This window comes from Ambystoma mexicanum, chromosome 9 (genome assembly GCF_040938575.1).
Source record: "Ambystoma mexicanum isolate Mex_15411 chromosome 9, UKY_AmexF1_1, whole genome shotgun sequence".
Classification (NCBI taxonomy): Eukaryota; Metazoa; Chordata; class Amphibia; order Caudata; family Ambystomatidae; genus Ambystoma; species Ambystoma mexicanum.
This window is the reverse complement of record NC_090931.1, coordinates 626,570,654-626,582,913: the sequence shown is the minus strand read 5'-3', so window position 1 is coordinate 626,582,913 and position 12,260 is coordinate 626,570,654. Positions and strand designations below refer to the sequence as shown.

The window sequence follows — 12,260 nt, the reverse complement described above, 5'->3', positions numbered from 1 at the left end:
GTGTGCTTATTAGTCAATAACATTTTCTTATTAACTATGAATGTATAGGTTTGATCGATTATGTTTTTGATTAATGGAATGAGCTAAAACTTTTATTTTGTAATAACTTCAGAGAAAGTGATTAGTTCGGAAGGGAAAGTGTTACACCTGTGGTAGCACGCTTGCTTTCAGGGAGGGCGGGAGGGACATTCTGAGAGCACACACCGCTCATCACTCGAGGAGCATATTACCAGGTGCTAGGTACCCATGACAGACCTACATTGTCCATAATGTCACAGTAAAGCAAAAACGTTTGCTATTAGACGTGGCTAATGGCAGGGCTCAAATATATCATATATTCAGCGCGTTCCATGAGTCTAGAGGTGAGCGAACCAAGACCACCTGTACAAGCATCACTAGATTCTAATAAAATGGCGCGCTCCAAGGTTTCACTCATCTTACCGTCTATCCCGTCAGGTTCTGGCAAGGGGTCTTGTGCAGAGGGAAGGGGCTGCCTTGCTGACTCTGCCCTGCCAATGGGCAGGGAAATCCAGCTATAGAGCCCAGAAGTACTCTTCACTGTGTCAGCCTTTCCTCTCCTCTCTGTCTTCGATTTATCGATATTACAAAGTGCCCTCGCCACATTGTGGCTTGCCTTTTGTTAATCCAAGCAACCTCCTCCCCCAGACACTTTAAATAGAAGTTGGAACTATCACAGATCTAGACATACTCTAAAAAGCAAAGTTATATACATAGGACACACTCCTCCCCCCACTTTCTTACACACAATAAGAGGGGGGCTGAATGACCTCACACCACAAATAACCTCTCTGCATTTATTGTCTCTATTCATTTGCCTATGCTTCTTGCTAGTCTTTACACTGCCCCTTCCATATGTATTTTGTTCTCACCCGTCCCACTGTCCATTTCGCTTCTCTTTCTCCTTAGGCTGTTGAGCTGCCGCTCCACACCCCCTCCTAATTTTCCCAACAATAAATTGCATTCAACCTACATTGATCAAAGAAAGGGTCATGCTCATAGACGGTCAACAAGCGACATGTGATGGTACACAGCAAAATCGAAAACAAAGTTTCGTAAGACAAATGACAGAATACATAAGCAAGTCTGAACACCGAAAGCAATGTTAATGTTAAAGGGTACTTGGCCCGTGCACTATCACCATCGGAGTGGTCCCCAGGTGCTCTGGCAGATCTGAAAAAGGAGGGTGTGAAAAAACAGGGTGGCGTGGGGGGGGGGGGTTAGTAGGGTATAGAGTGAATAGGAAAGTGAGAGTTGTGATGTCGAGGCAGCTTCAGTTCATTTAGCACCGTTGGATGAGCTTGGGTGCGAGATTTTTTTTTTTTTATTTTTTTTTTTAAATTCTATTTTTACATTTTCTTTTTATTATTTATTAATTTATTTGGTTCGGTGCGATTCCCATGTGTGTTTATATATTTTTGCGGTGTGGTGAAGTACTTGCAGATTGATGTGCAGAGAGGTGGTTGTGAGTTTGTGTAGGAGAGGTGAATGCAGAAAATTGATGTTTTTAGAGTTGGGTTTCTGGGCTCAACATCTATGACCATCCCGTGTGTTTTGATATTGTTTGGCAGTATAATTGGCAGGCATGCTACGGAGTGGCAGTTTTTCTCTGTAGGATTCTAGTGGTATGTGGACATGGTTGACAGTGGTGTGTTCCCTCGCCCTAGGGAACGGTTGGGTTAGGAGGATTGTGGTCTCTACCAGGCCGTCTGGTCGGCCGGGGGGGGGTGTGCTTATCTACCGTGGTTTCCACTGTAGGCTAGCAGTGTGTGGACATGCGTGATTGAGGCAACCTACCCCCGCCCTCCGGTTATGGAAGATTAAATTAGGGATAATGGGTCTCTCCTTGGGCTTCTTGGTTCTAGCTTGATCTACATTTCCTAGTCGTTTCCTTCTGGTCCAGGACTGAAGAGCCAAGTGTTGAGTAGTTTTCGGAATTTCAGGTGATCTCTTGTATTGCGTATGTTTTTTTGGTAACAAAATAACTAAGATGTTCTGCAGAGGGGCTTTATGGCATCTGTCATACTACAGATCTAAGGAGACCCCTACCCCCCATCTCGGGGGAGATGTCTTCATAGCATCTGATGACCATGAGACTTTCCAATCCGTTGTCTTTTGGCTGGAGTCAAATCATCCCATGGTCCCGCCACCCCATCTCCCCCCACCCGACGTCTCGGAAGCTTTTTCTAGCACCCCTGCCGGAGCAATGTCATGGGCCGGTGGGCCGACGCCAGAATAGTCACACGTTGGGGTGTCACCCCAGTATCTAAAGGCGCAACCTGTGCGTGGGGGCAATTTTTACATTCCCTACTAATTTCTGTCCCATGCCTTTTTATCCTCCCTCGAGATTCTTAGACGGACCACTCTCTCTGCCCTATTGCCACCACTCATTTGTGCAGTTTTCTACTGGACCTTGTTAAACATCACCACTCCCTGAGGTTGCGTGGAGACCATACTAATAGGATAAAGCACTACTACTACTTGTTTTTTCTTGTGCCCACATTCTAATGCACTCAACCTGTGCGTTTTCCCCACAGAATCACCAGTACCAGTGCCCACGGCTCCCAGTAGCCTGTCCTAACCAGTGCGGCACACCCAGCATTGCACGTGAAGATCTGTCTGGGCACCTGAAGGAAAACTGCAGCACAGCCATGGTGCTGTGCCCCTACAAGGAGGCCGGATGTAAATTTCGGGTGAGTGTCTCTGCCGCTTATTCTAGCAAGAGTCGGCCCCTATACAGTACACCGACCTCAGTCTGCTTATGCCCCTTAGTAACTACTTCTGCATCATGGAGCAGCACCTTTAGAAGGGAGGGAGTCCACCTCCACTGCACGCACACATGTACACTGTTCACTGCAGACAAGACACCTTTCAACATGCAACTCTCCTTTTTGCAGCACACCACTTTAGGCCTCCAATTCTCAGTATGCTTTCTCCCGCACACCCTACCTGCAGTCATCACACAATGACGATCGTCTCCAAAAAAGACCTTGCGCTGTCGTATGTTCTCACACACACACTCATAAACGCACTTTCTCAGACTAATCTTTCTCACTCTCTCGCGCACAGACGATTGCACATACTACCTCTCCTATGCTCACACACACACACTCTCGCTCGATTTCAGACGGGCCCTCCTTCTCGCACACACTCACACATGCTCATTTCCTCCCCCCACACGCTCATCTTCACCCTCGCACGTGCTCCTTCGCTCCCCTGTCCGCTCGCCGCCCCCCTACTCTCGGCCATCGTGTACAGGTCACACACACTCCAACTGTTTGGTAGTACCCAGATTTAAACTTGCCAAAATTGGCGGTATTAGTTTCCCAGTGCTAGCTGCTACATGGTGGAATGCCTTGCCACACAACCTGAGGTCAGACCAACCCTTTTCATACTTCAGAAAGAATCTTATTAAACACATCATTGCCAATATTGCGTAATGCACCGTTAGATACCTCAGGTATGCTAGTATATCTGGATTGTATACATGTATCATTAGATTTATACCATAAATGTAAATAATTATATTAACACTGTATATAATTCACTACTTCGTCTGATACTAATGCCATAAACTGACCAGATCTGCATTATTGTTAAGTATGTACCATCCTTTATCTCCTATCATTGTAAATTATGTAACACTGTAATTCCCTGTAACTTTGTAAGCTTTGCATATTCTCTCTGCTGCGCCCAGTTACCCTTGGGTCTGGCGCGCATTACAAATAAAACAAACAAACAAACATAAACGCACTTTCTTAGACTAATCTTACTCACTCACTCACACTCTCGCACACACACGCTTGCACATACTACCTCTCCGATGCTCACACACACTCTCGCTCTATCTCCCACACGCCCTCCTTCTAGCACACACCCACACATGCTCATTTGCTCCCCGCACATGCTCATCTGCACCCTCACACGTGCTCCTTCCCTCCCCTGTCTGCTCGCCCACCCCCCTACTGTCGGCCATTGTGTACAGGTTCTCGTGCATGCTCTTGTGTGCTATCTCTAGTCCTCTCTCATCCTCTGCTACTCTTTCTATCGTTCTGTCTTTCTCATTCTCTACTTCTCACCCAAATTCTCTAAATCGGCTTCTCTCTGTCTCTGTCTGCTTATCTCTCTTTCTCTCATGAGCTCTGTCTTCCTCTCTCTGCCTTTCTCGTTCTTTTCTTTCTCCCATTCTCTGACATGGCTCATCCTCTACACACAAACATACCATCACCCCATCCCAAAAAATTGAGCCCATCATTCCTCTCTTGCGGTACCGCTGCAATCATGCAATCCATACCCCCAAACAAAAGGCATTCACGGTCAACTCACACCACATCACCACCACCACCACCTCCTAATCCTCCTTACGCAATATCCGTAGCCATGATATCCTCCTTACACATGTCTTCTGTACTTATTCGCATTCTCCGTTTGCCTATTGCAGTGCCCCAAGATCGGCATGACGCGTCATCTGGACGACAGCATGAAGCCTCACCTGAACATGATGTGCGCCCTGGTAAGCCGCCAGCGACAGGAGATCCTCGAGCTGCGGCGTGATATGGAGGAGCTTTCGGTCAGCAGCGATGGTGTTCTCATCTGGAAGATAAGCGACTATTCACGCAAGATGCAGGAGGCCAAGGCAAGAAGCAACCACGAGTTCTTTAGCCCCGCCTTCTACACCCACAAGTATGGCTACAAACTTCAGGTGTCTGCCTTTCTGAATGGCAACGGCAGTGGCGAGGGCAGCCATCTGTCCATCTACATCCGAGTCTTGCCTGGCGAGTACGACAACCTGCTCGAGTGGCCCTTCTCCTATCGTGTGACATTCTCGCTGCTGGACCAGAGTGACCCCTCTCTCTCCAAGCCACAGAACATCACTGAGACCTTCAACCCCGACCCCAACTGGAAGAACTTCCGTAAGCCCGGCAGCTCCCGCAACTCCCTGGATGAGAGCAGCCTAGGCTTTGGTTACCCCAAGTTTATCTCGCAGGAAGAGATCAAGAAAAGGAATTACATCCGAGACAATTCAATTTTCCTTAAGGCGTCCGTGGAGATCCCGCAGAAAATCATTGCATGAGCTGCCTCCAAATAGTGGGACGCCTGTCCCGCTGGGTGACATCAACTCTTGAGACACCATCTCTCCTGCTCCTTGCTAAAGTCGTGCAGCAGTGCCTCGGGGAAGGCCGCCTTCGGCTCCCACACTTCATCTCTTAGAGCTTTAAAGGAGACAGTGGCATTGTTGCGCCAGGAGAAGAAAAATGCCAGGGGGCCGACCAGTCTTCCATGGATGGTGTGGAAGTCCCTCTAGATCCCCAGTGCTTGACATGGCCATCATCTTCAGGTTTCAGAGGGAACTCGCAAGTGATGCCTCTCATTGGTCTGGAGCTGAGGATCCACCAGCACAGAGATCCTGTATTGAAAATGGGTCCTAGTTCCATGGCCTGCTATTGAATTTCCTGAAGCGAGGAAGCATTCCTGCCCTAGTCTGGTGTAGGCTGGAACTTTGGGTGTCTTCAACCACCTACAGAGATGGATTAACGGTTCAGGCGCCCGAGGCCGCACCGGAAGAATGCTTTGGTGGCCAAAAATGGAAAAAACGTTCCCCTTTTTGGTAGATTGTATTGGGGCTCGTGAAGAATTTCCAGCGGCATTGATGAGTTCGGTGAGGGCCAGCAGACATAACTTTGGAGATGCCAACGGAAGGTCAAAAATGGGGTAACTCTTCAGTTTGGGCCGACTGAATCACTGTGAAAATGAGCTAGAGCCTACACGCGTGTTATGCTGTGAGCCAGACGGGTTGGCTTCTCTTGAGCTCTAGAGAGCTTGGAATCCATGCACAAAGCGCCACCTTGGAAGGCGGGGGCGCGTCTGGGACATGTCCTGGGTCCAGACTAGGATTGTGGGACTTCAGCAGCCCAAAAAGTGGGTCTTGCCAAAAAAAGTAATTTAAGTAGGACTTGGGCCTCCGCGTGTTTTGTGCCTGTGGACCGAGGGGAAGGACTTGACGAAGCTTCCCTGATGGTGGCTGGTGTGATACTAGCATGAGCTCGAGGACCCCAGCAGCTCTCGCCTCAGGGCTGGCCCCACTGATGCCAGAAGAAATCCTAAAAATGAGCGGCATTTGTACCCCTCATGATAAATGCCGCCCAGGTGCTAAAAGGGGAGACCTGTGCTTTCTAAAACATTTTGTATAATAATGGGGGGGGGGGGGCAGTGTAGCAAATTATCTGCGAGGACAGTGGGAAATAAGAGGATAGGGCAGTGCCCCCTCTAAATACCCCCCGCCCTATTTACATGGTGTACATACGCTCATTCAACTCACACCCACACCCCTAATCCCCTTATTTTGATGGGACTGGGGGGTAAGATTCACAAACCGGGCCTTTAATTTAACGAGAAGCAGAAGAGGGGTGTTCACCAGTGCTGACTAGTGGGCTTGTATTGCAGTGCAGACACAGGTACTTGTGGGGGTAGGCCATTCTGTTTTTACTATGCGCACCCCCACCGATTCTGAAAATCCAGTTGGTGGCACCTATTGGGGATGAAAACCTGTACTCCTTTGCATTCATCAGTGAATTTCTAATCTTATTTCCTGTCTTACATGTTCATACAACATATTTAATCTTCCAAGTGGAGCAGCCCCCGTCTGTCTTTAGTTCTGATCGCTGTTCGATTGTAAACCCATACCAGGTTGAATCACCTCACCAATAACACCTCTCTAGGTTCCCCAATAATCGCTGCCCCTCTATGCCAATCTGTAGCAACCAACCTCACACTGATACACCTGCACAAGTTCATCAGAAAGCCCGCAGCCTCCAGTCTTCAAGTTGACTTTAATTTCCTGTGCCATCCTCGCTGCCCTTACTCCAAGTGTGTGTTGCCCAGAGGTGTTGTTAGGGGATGGTGGGGGGCAGAGGGGGCTATAGCCCCGGGTCTTTTGGTTGTAGCCCCGGACGGAAGCTCAGGGGTTACAACCAAAAAGGCTAGCTAGCCCCCAGTCCCGACAGTCCCAAAATTAGCATAGCCCCAGATCTTTTCCAGACCTAGCATCACCCCTGGTGTTGCCCCCTCAAGCAATCCCCCCTTCTGTTCTCTGATCTCTGTGAAGAGGTCCGCATCTAGATCCTGTGGACGGAGGAGCCCACTGGCCGGTATTTCCTGGGACCAGCTATCGTTGCAAAGAAACTGCAGCAAGCGGCCACCCTCTATTGAGCAGTGGCACGCACGCGCATTGCAGAATTTGAGCCAACAGCCTTATGATTGCTGTAAACACCAGTGTTCTGTGCGCCCCATTCTTGATTGAAAATAATAATTTGGTAATGCAGTGGTTTCTGGTCTTCTGTTATAGATGTGGCGCCCCCACCTGTCTCATTGGGCCGTTTCCTTATTAAGATCAAAGAATCTGCCTCCTATGTAAGAACTGAACGGGGAATTTTGATAAGTGTATTTACCATTCCTAAAGTATTTCTCTCTCTCTCTTGCTCGCTCTCTGCCTCTCCCTCCCTTTGCCCCGCCTCCAGTTAAATTAGCTTTTTTTTTTTTTTAGGAATGGCAAATGGAAGAGTCACGTGTTGTTAAGCATGTTGACCCAGAAAGTGCATCGTACTGATGGGTCCCTCTGACCTTTAATCTTCCCCCACAAAAACTCCATATTGAGAAAAGACTCTACCCTCCACCCCAACCCCCACTGCCCCAACCAACACACCTGCTAACAGGAATTGCATTTTATGAAGGTGTGCAGCTAATTCACCTCTGGAACTGGATCTTGTGGGAGGGTTCATGGAAACCACAGCCCCATAACCGCCACCTCCCCCAACTGAATCTTAAAGGAAAAACCTCCCCCACCTGTGTTTTAGTGAGGGATTATATAAAAGGGATCTCCTGAAAGTGCATTATATGGGGAATATTTAGAAAATGAAACCACTAATATCTTGTCTTGGTGCGGGGTGGCAGGAATGCCCTTCTTCATGCAGCCCCCTAGGGCGGGACCATGCACAATTCTGTCATTTTGAAAATTGATTTAAGGGTTGGACCATGACAAATATCCACCCCAAACATCCCCCATCCCATGACACCACATCACAGTACACCGCTGCCTTGCCATGTTCCCCACCTGAACCGTGGGAAGGAATTGTAGGTTTTCCCTCACCTGCTAATCCTCTTCTATTCCGCAGAGCTCTACAAACTTTTCAGTTCTAGATCCCCGTTTTTGTTTTTTTGGCCCGTCCTTCCTGTTGTCTCTAGCACCAAGATGCCCTTGGGCAAATGCTGCGCTTTAAAAAAAATAAATAAATAATAACCTAACCCGGAGCTTGCAGATCATGAGAACACTGTGAAAATGGTTGCCAAGGGGGCACCCACACCCCTCTTTATCCCTCTGTCCTCGCAGACCGCAAGACCGGCAGAAAAGCCATATTTTGGGACAATAGTTGGGAATTTCTGTCCTCTACAGCTGAAGATTTTTTCATACGTTTTTACATGCAATTAAAATTGAGTGAACAGGCCGGGGGTATGTGTACGTGTCTGTTTCTGTATGAGGCACTGTACTGAGTCCTGTGAACAACTTGAACTTGTGGGATTTTTTTTTTAACTTGTTTCTGTGAATCAATTTTTACGGTGATTCGACCTCTAACGTTATTTATTTCCAGGTCCTCTCTGTTGGGTAGGAGGGGAGAGAGCGGAGGAGCAAGTGGTGACGGACTGGAAGGGGTTTACTCCTCTGGTTCGATTTGCCTCTTTTTTTTTTTTCCTTTTTAAATTAAAGATTTTATGTATTTATTACCTGCTTGTGTCCCTGACTGGTTTATGCCCTTGAGGCGATCGACTCACATTGCAGGCAGCATGCTCCAACATGCAGTCTCGTGCTTCCCATTGCACGCTGGCAACACCCAAGCACCCCCAGGAACGAGGGCCGGGACGGGATCGCCCAAAAAGGCTGCAGGTGCTCGTGAGACCAGGCATGTGGCAGGAACTGTGCAGGGGAGGGCGGGTACAGACCGCCAGTGTGATGGTGTGTGTGCGATCTGCTCAAGATCCCGCACTGCTTGGTGGTGTACCAGGAACCCATTGCGGTGAATGGTTGTTCATACGTAATTACTGTGTGTACCTTTATTTAAATGGCACAGTCCTAGAGAGAGAAAATTGACTAACCAATTTGTTATCTCTGAGCCCAAATAGAATCCAAAAAGAAGGAAAGGGAATCAGTGTAGTGCCTCGCGGCATTCTCTTCTGGCCATTTACCACCACGGATAGAGAAGTCATGTTCTAGGTGTTTAGATTGTGGTGTTGCCACAGTAGCGATCACCCGTGCCGTGGGGTGTCCAAGTGGATATTTTGTGTTGTGTGCATACCTGGATAGGTGGGCTGGGTCCAGGCATTGGTCTGTGGGGGAGTGTGGCGAAAAGAGAAGGTAGGATTGATGCGGAGTGTGGCGAAAGAAGGACTAGGAAGCGTGCAGGATTGGGTATGTAAGGATGGGCAGTGAGGTGAGGTGGGGTGGAAAGTGGGAGCAGTACTGGGTCTCGTACCCCATCTCCCTCCCCACCAGTGAGATTCCGCTTATCTTTACACAGCAGTGGATATTTGTGAGTCTGGGAATCCGCTGTAGCACTGAAAAGTTGGTGTTGGTGTGGTCAAAAGATTTTGTGCTGAGCCAAATCGCCACCGTAGTACTGTCGGCATGCCTAGGTAATAGTAATAATTTTCTTTATAGCACTACACACCCATAGGTCTCAGAGGGCTGAAATAACAGAACTCATTATTATCCCACAGAGTGATACTCAATTTATCGGCCTCGGACAGATGAAAGGCTGAGTGGCCGGGATTCAGATCTCCCACAGCAGGCTATGCACCGATATCCGGGGTGAGTGCTTTGCTCACTGTGCTATCTGACCAGATGTGTTCAGAAATTGGAGTATTGTGCCCCTGGCAGGAGTTTCCACACTGGAGTCTGCAGGGGTGGAGTAAAACCCTGTAGAGGTAAATAAAATAGTTTTAAAAGATGAGTGGGATTTGAAGCTAGGCATGTCCAGTAGAAGGAAGAGGCCAGATCTGTGTGCTGCCACCCCAAGAGTCAAGGAGCTGCCAAGGCGGGATAGACCGTGTGGTGGTAGGTGGAGGCAGAAGAGCGTAGCATGGGAGTCCCTCTTTCTGTATGTGGTGCAGGACTTGGCGCCCTAAGTGTGTGAACTGTTTATTGCCTATTGTGCACATCTTATTGGATTCACATTCCGTAGAGTAATTTAACTTAAGAGTACGTAATTAGCCTTCAGACTCCGATGCACTCAGGATCAAATCCTTGGGGGCAGTCTGGTGCCAACAGGCAGGGAATTTACCTGTTTCTCACCTGCTGATAGGGGGTATCACTGCTGGCCTGGGAGCAAGCAGGACTCTTTCCCTTGAGGCCCCATCTCCACAGGGCATGTGGTGACTCGAGGAGGTTGTGGGGGGCAAGGTGGCAAGCTCACTTACTCATCACGTTTTCAAGGTCAATGAGCACAGAATTCGAGCTTGTTCCCATGGAAAGAATGTAAACACCTCAGCAGGCCTCAGCTGTTCCGCAATCCTGGTGGGTTTCGAGTCCCATTCCACCTGCTGGTACCAATAGGAAGTTTGGGGCTGGGAAGTGGTAACCGCTCCAAACGCATGCATGCATTCTTTCAACGTCAAAGATCCTGGCCACGACACCTCATTCAGTCTTCACAGGCCAACACACAGGGGCACCTACCTTGGTGGTTGTGGTGAAGGGGCCTGCAAAGGTATTAGCATAAATGGCCTAAAAACATTTGACCTAAAACATTTGATTGAATTATTTTTACCTTTTTTCAGTCAAATTTTATTAAATATATATATGGGCCGGTAACGGTATAGATTAGGTTGAGGGGAAGTGTGGAACCCCAGCGAACTGATAGAAAAAGGAAACACTCTATGGTTCTGTCTGCCTTTATGGAATGGCTGCAACCTAGCGCTAAACCATGCATTGTCTCATGTCAGCTGGAGGATACCAGGATTTTAAGAGAGTGGGGAGAAGGCATTAGGCCCAGATTAGCTACCAAGTTCTCACCCCTAAAACAACTACCTGCCACAAACCAGGCAGCTTCCACAGAACCAATCGAGCTGCCCGTGTCAGGGAGGGGCCACTCCTGAGCTCTACATGGCTATTGCCCACAATGGTAAAGGGAAGTTGGGGTTTGGAGTTGAGGTGCAGATGTTAAAAACCTTTAGTTCAACATCAAGTATCAAATAAAATGTTATTTAAATAACAATTGTGTCTTTGTAAGGTAAGCATTTTGTTTGGAAGCTTGGTTTAGTGGAGCAGTTTTAACTTGGGGTCAAGTCCTACAAATAAAAGTAGGGGGACTCATCAACAAATTCAAATGGGATGTGATGTCGCCCGAAATCAGCATATCAAGGTGAAAGATGCACATTTAATTAAATTGGCTTTGCATAACCACCCAAATTGCACAGAATGAATGGCGTTTGCCTTTCATAAAATCAACACACACCAAGGATATTTTCTTGTAATAGAGTTTTTGAAAACGTTAAAAGGTGTGCATTTTTTAAACTCCAAGAACCAATACAAATGTTTTCCCTGGAACATGCAGTACCAAAATGGCCTGCAAACTTGATGACTGCAGGTTCGATCCCCAAGGTCGACTTGAATTCATGAATTCAAAGGCATTCAATGTATCTCCTTTTAGCTGGGGGGGGGGGCTGAGTCCACCCTCTGAAAAAAGTGGGTGGACTCTGTCCACCCGCGTGTACCCTCGACTTGAGCCCTGGTTTTAACATGTGCTTGCATTAGTTTTTTAAGTAAATAAAATTGAACGGTTTCTCTTTAAGTGAAATCCTTTTTCCATGTTTCACTTTGATGATTACATTGGTTGTCGCCTGTCTATTAGTCTTCCCCAGAGAATGTCTTGTTGAAAGAAATCTTGCTGGGAGATCACATTACTATTTCTTGAATGCAAAAAATTGCTTTCTGTTGTTTCCTGGTCTGCTTCTGAAGTCTGAATGTTTGCAATGCAGTCAATACCAGTGGTTATTGACAGCATTCCGATTGGCTGGCAGGTGGACAGTCCTGACATCTATGTGCTAATATAGGCAAGTTCTTGGTGACATGGGATGTTTATGTTGACACCGATTGCCTGCAGAGGAGATCCAATATTTTGTAAATTCATAGAAAGTGAACATGGATGTCCGGTCTTTAACACTTAGCTGTGGGAGTGGGCGAGCGTACAATCATT

At 47.7% G+C, this 12,260-nt stretch overlaps 1 protein-coding gene across 1 annotated transcript in view; it reads left to right on the top strand.

Annotated features, from left to right (window-relative positions):
* Nucleotides 1–8,796, top strand: part of TRAF4 (TNF receptor associated factor 4) — a 69,197-nt gene extending 60,401 nt beyond the window's left edge. Inside the window, exons 6-7 of the mRNA XM_069615311.1 lie at nucleotides 2,556–2,711; nucleotides 4,460–8,796. Coding sequence (XP_069471412.1) covers nucleotides 2,556–2,711; nucleotides 4,460–5,092 — 789 coding nt within the window. The 3' untranslated portion in view covers nucleotides 5,093–8,796. The remainder of the gene's footprint in view (nucleotides 1–2,555; nucleotides 2,712–4,459) is intronic.
* Nucleotides 8,797–12,260: the final 3,464 nt, after the last annotated feature.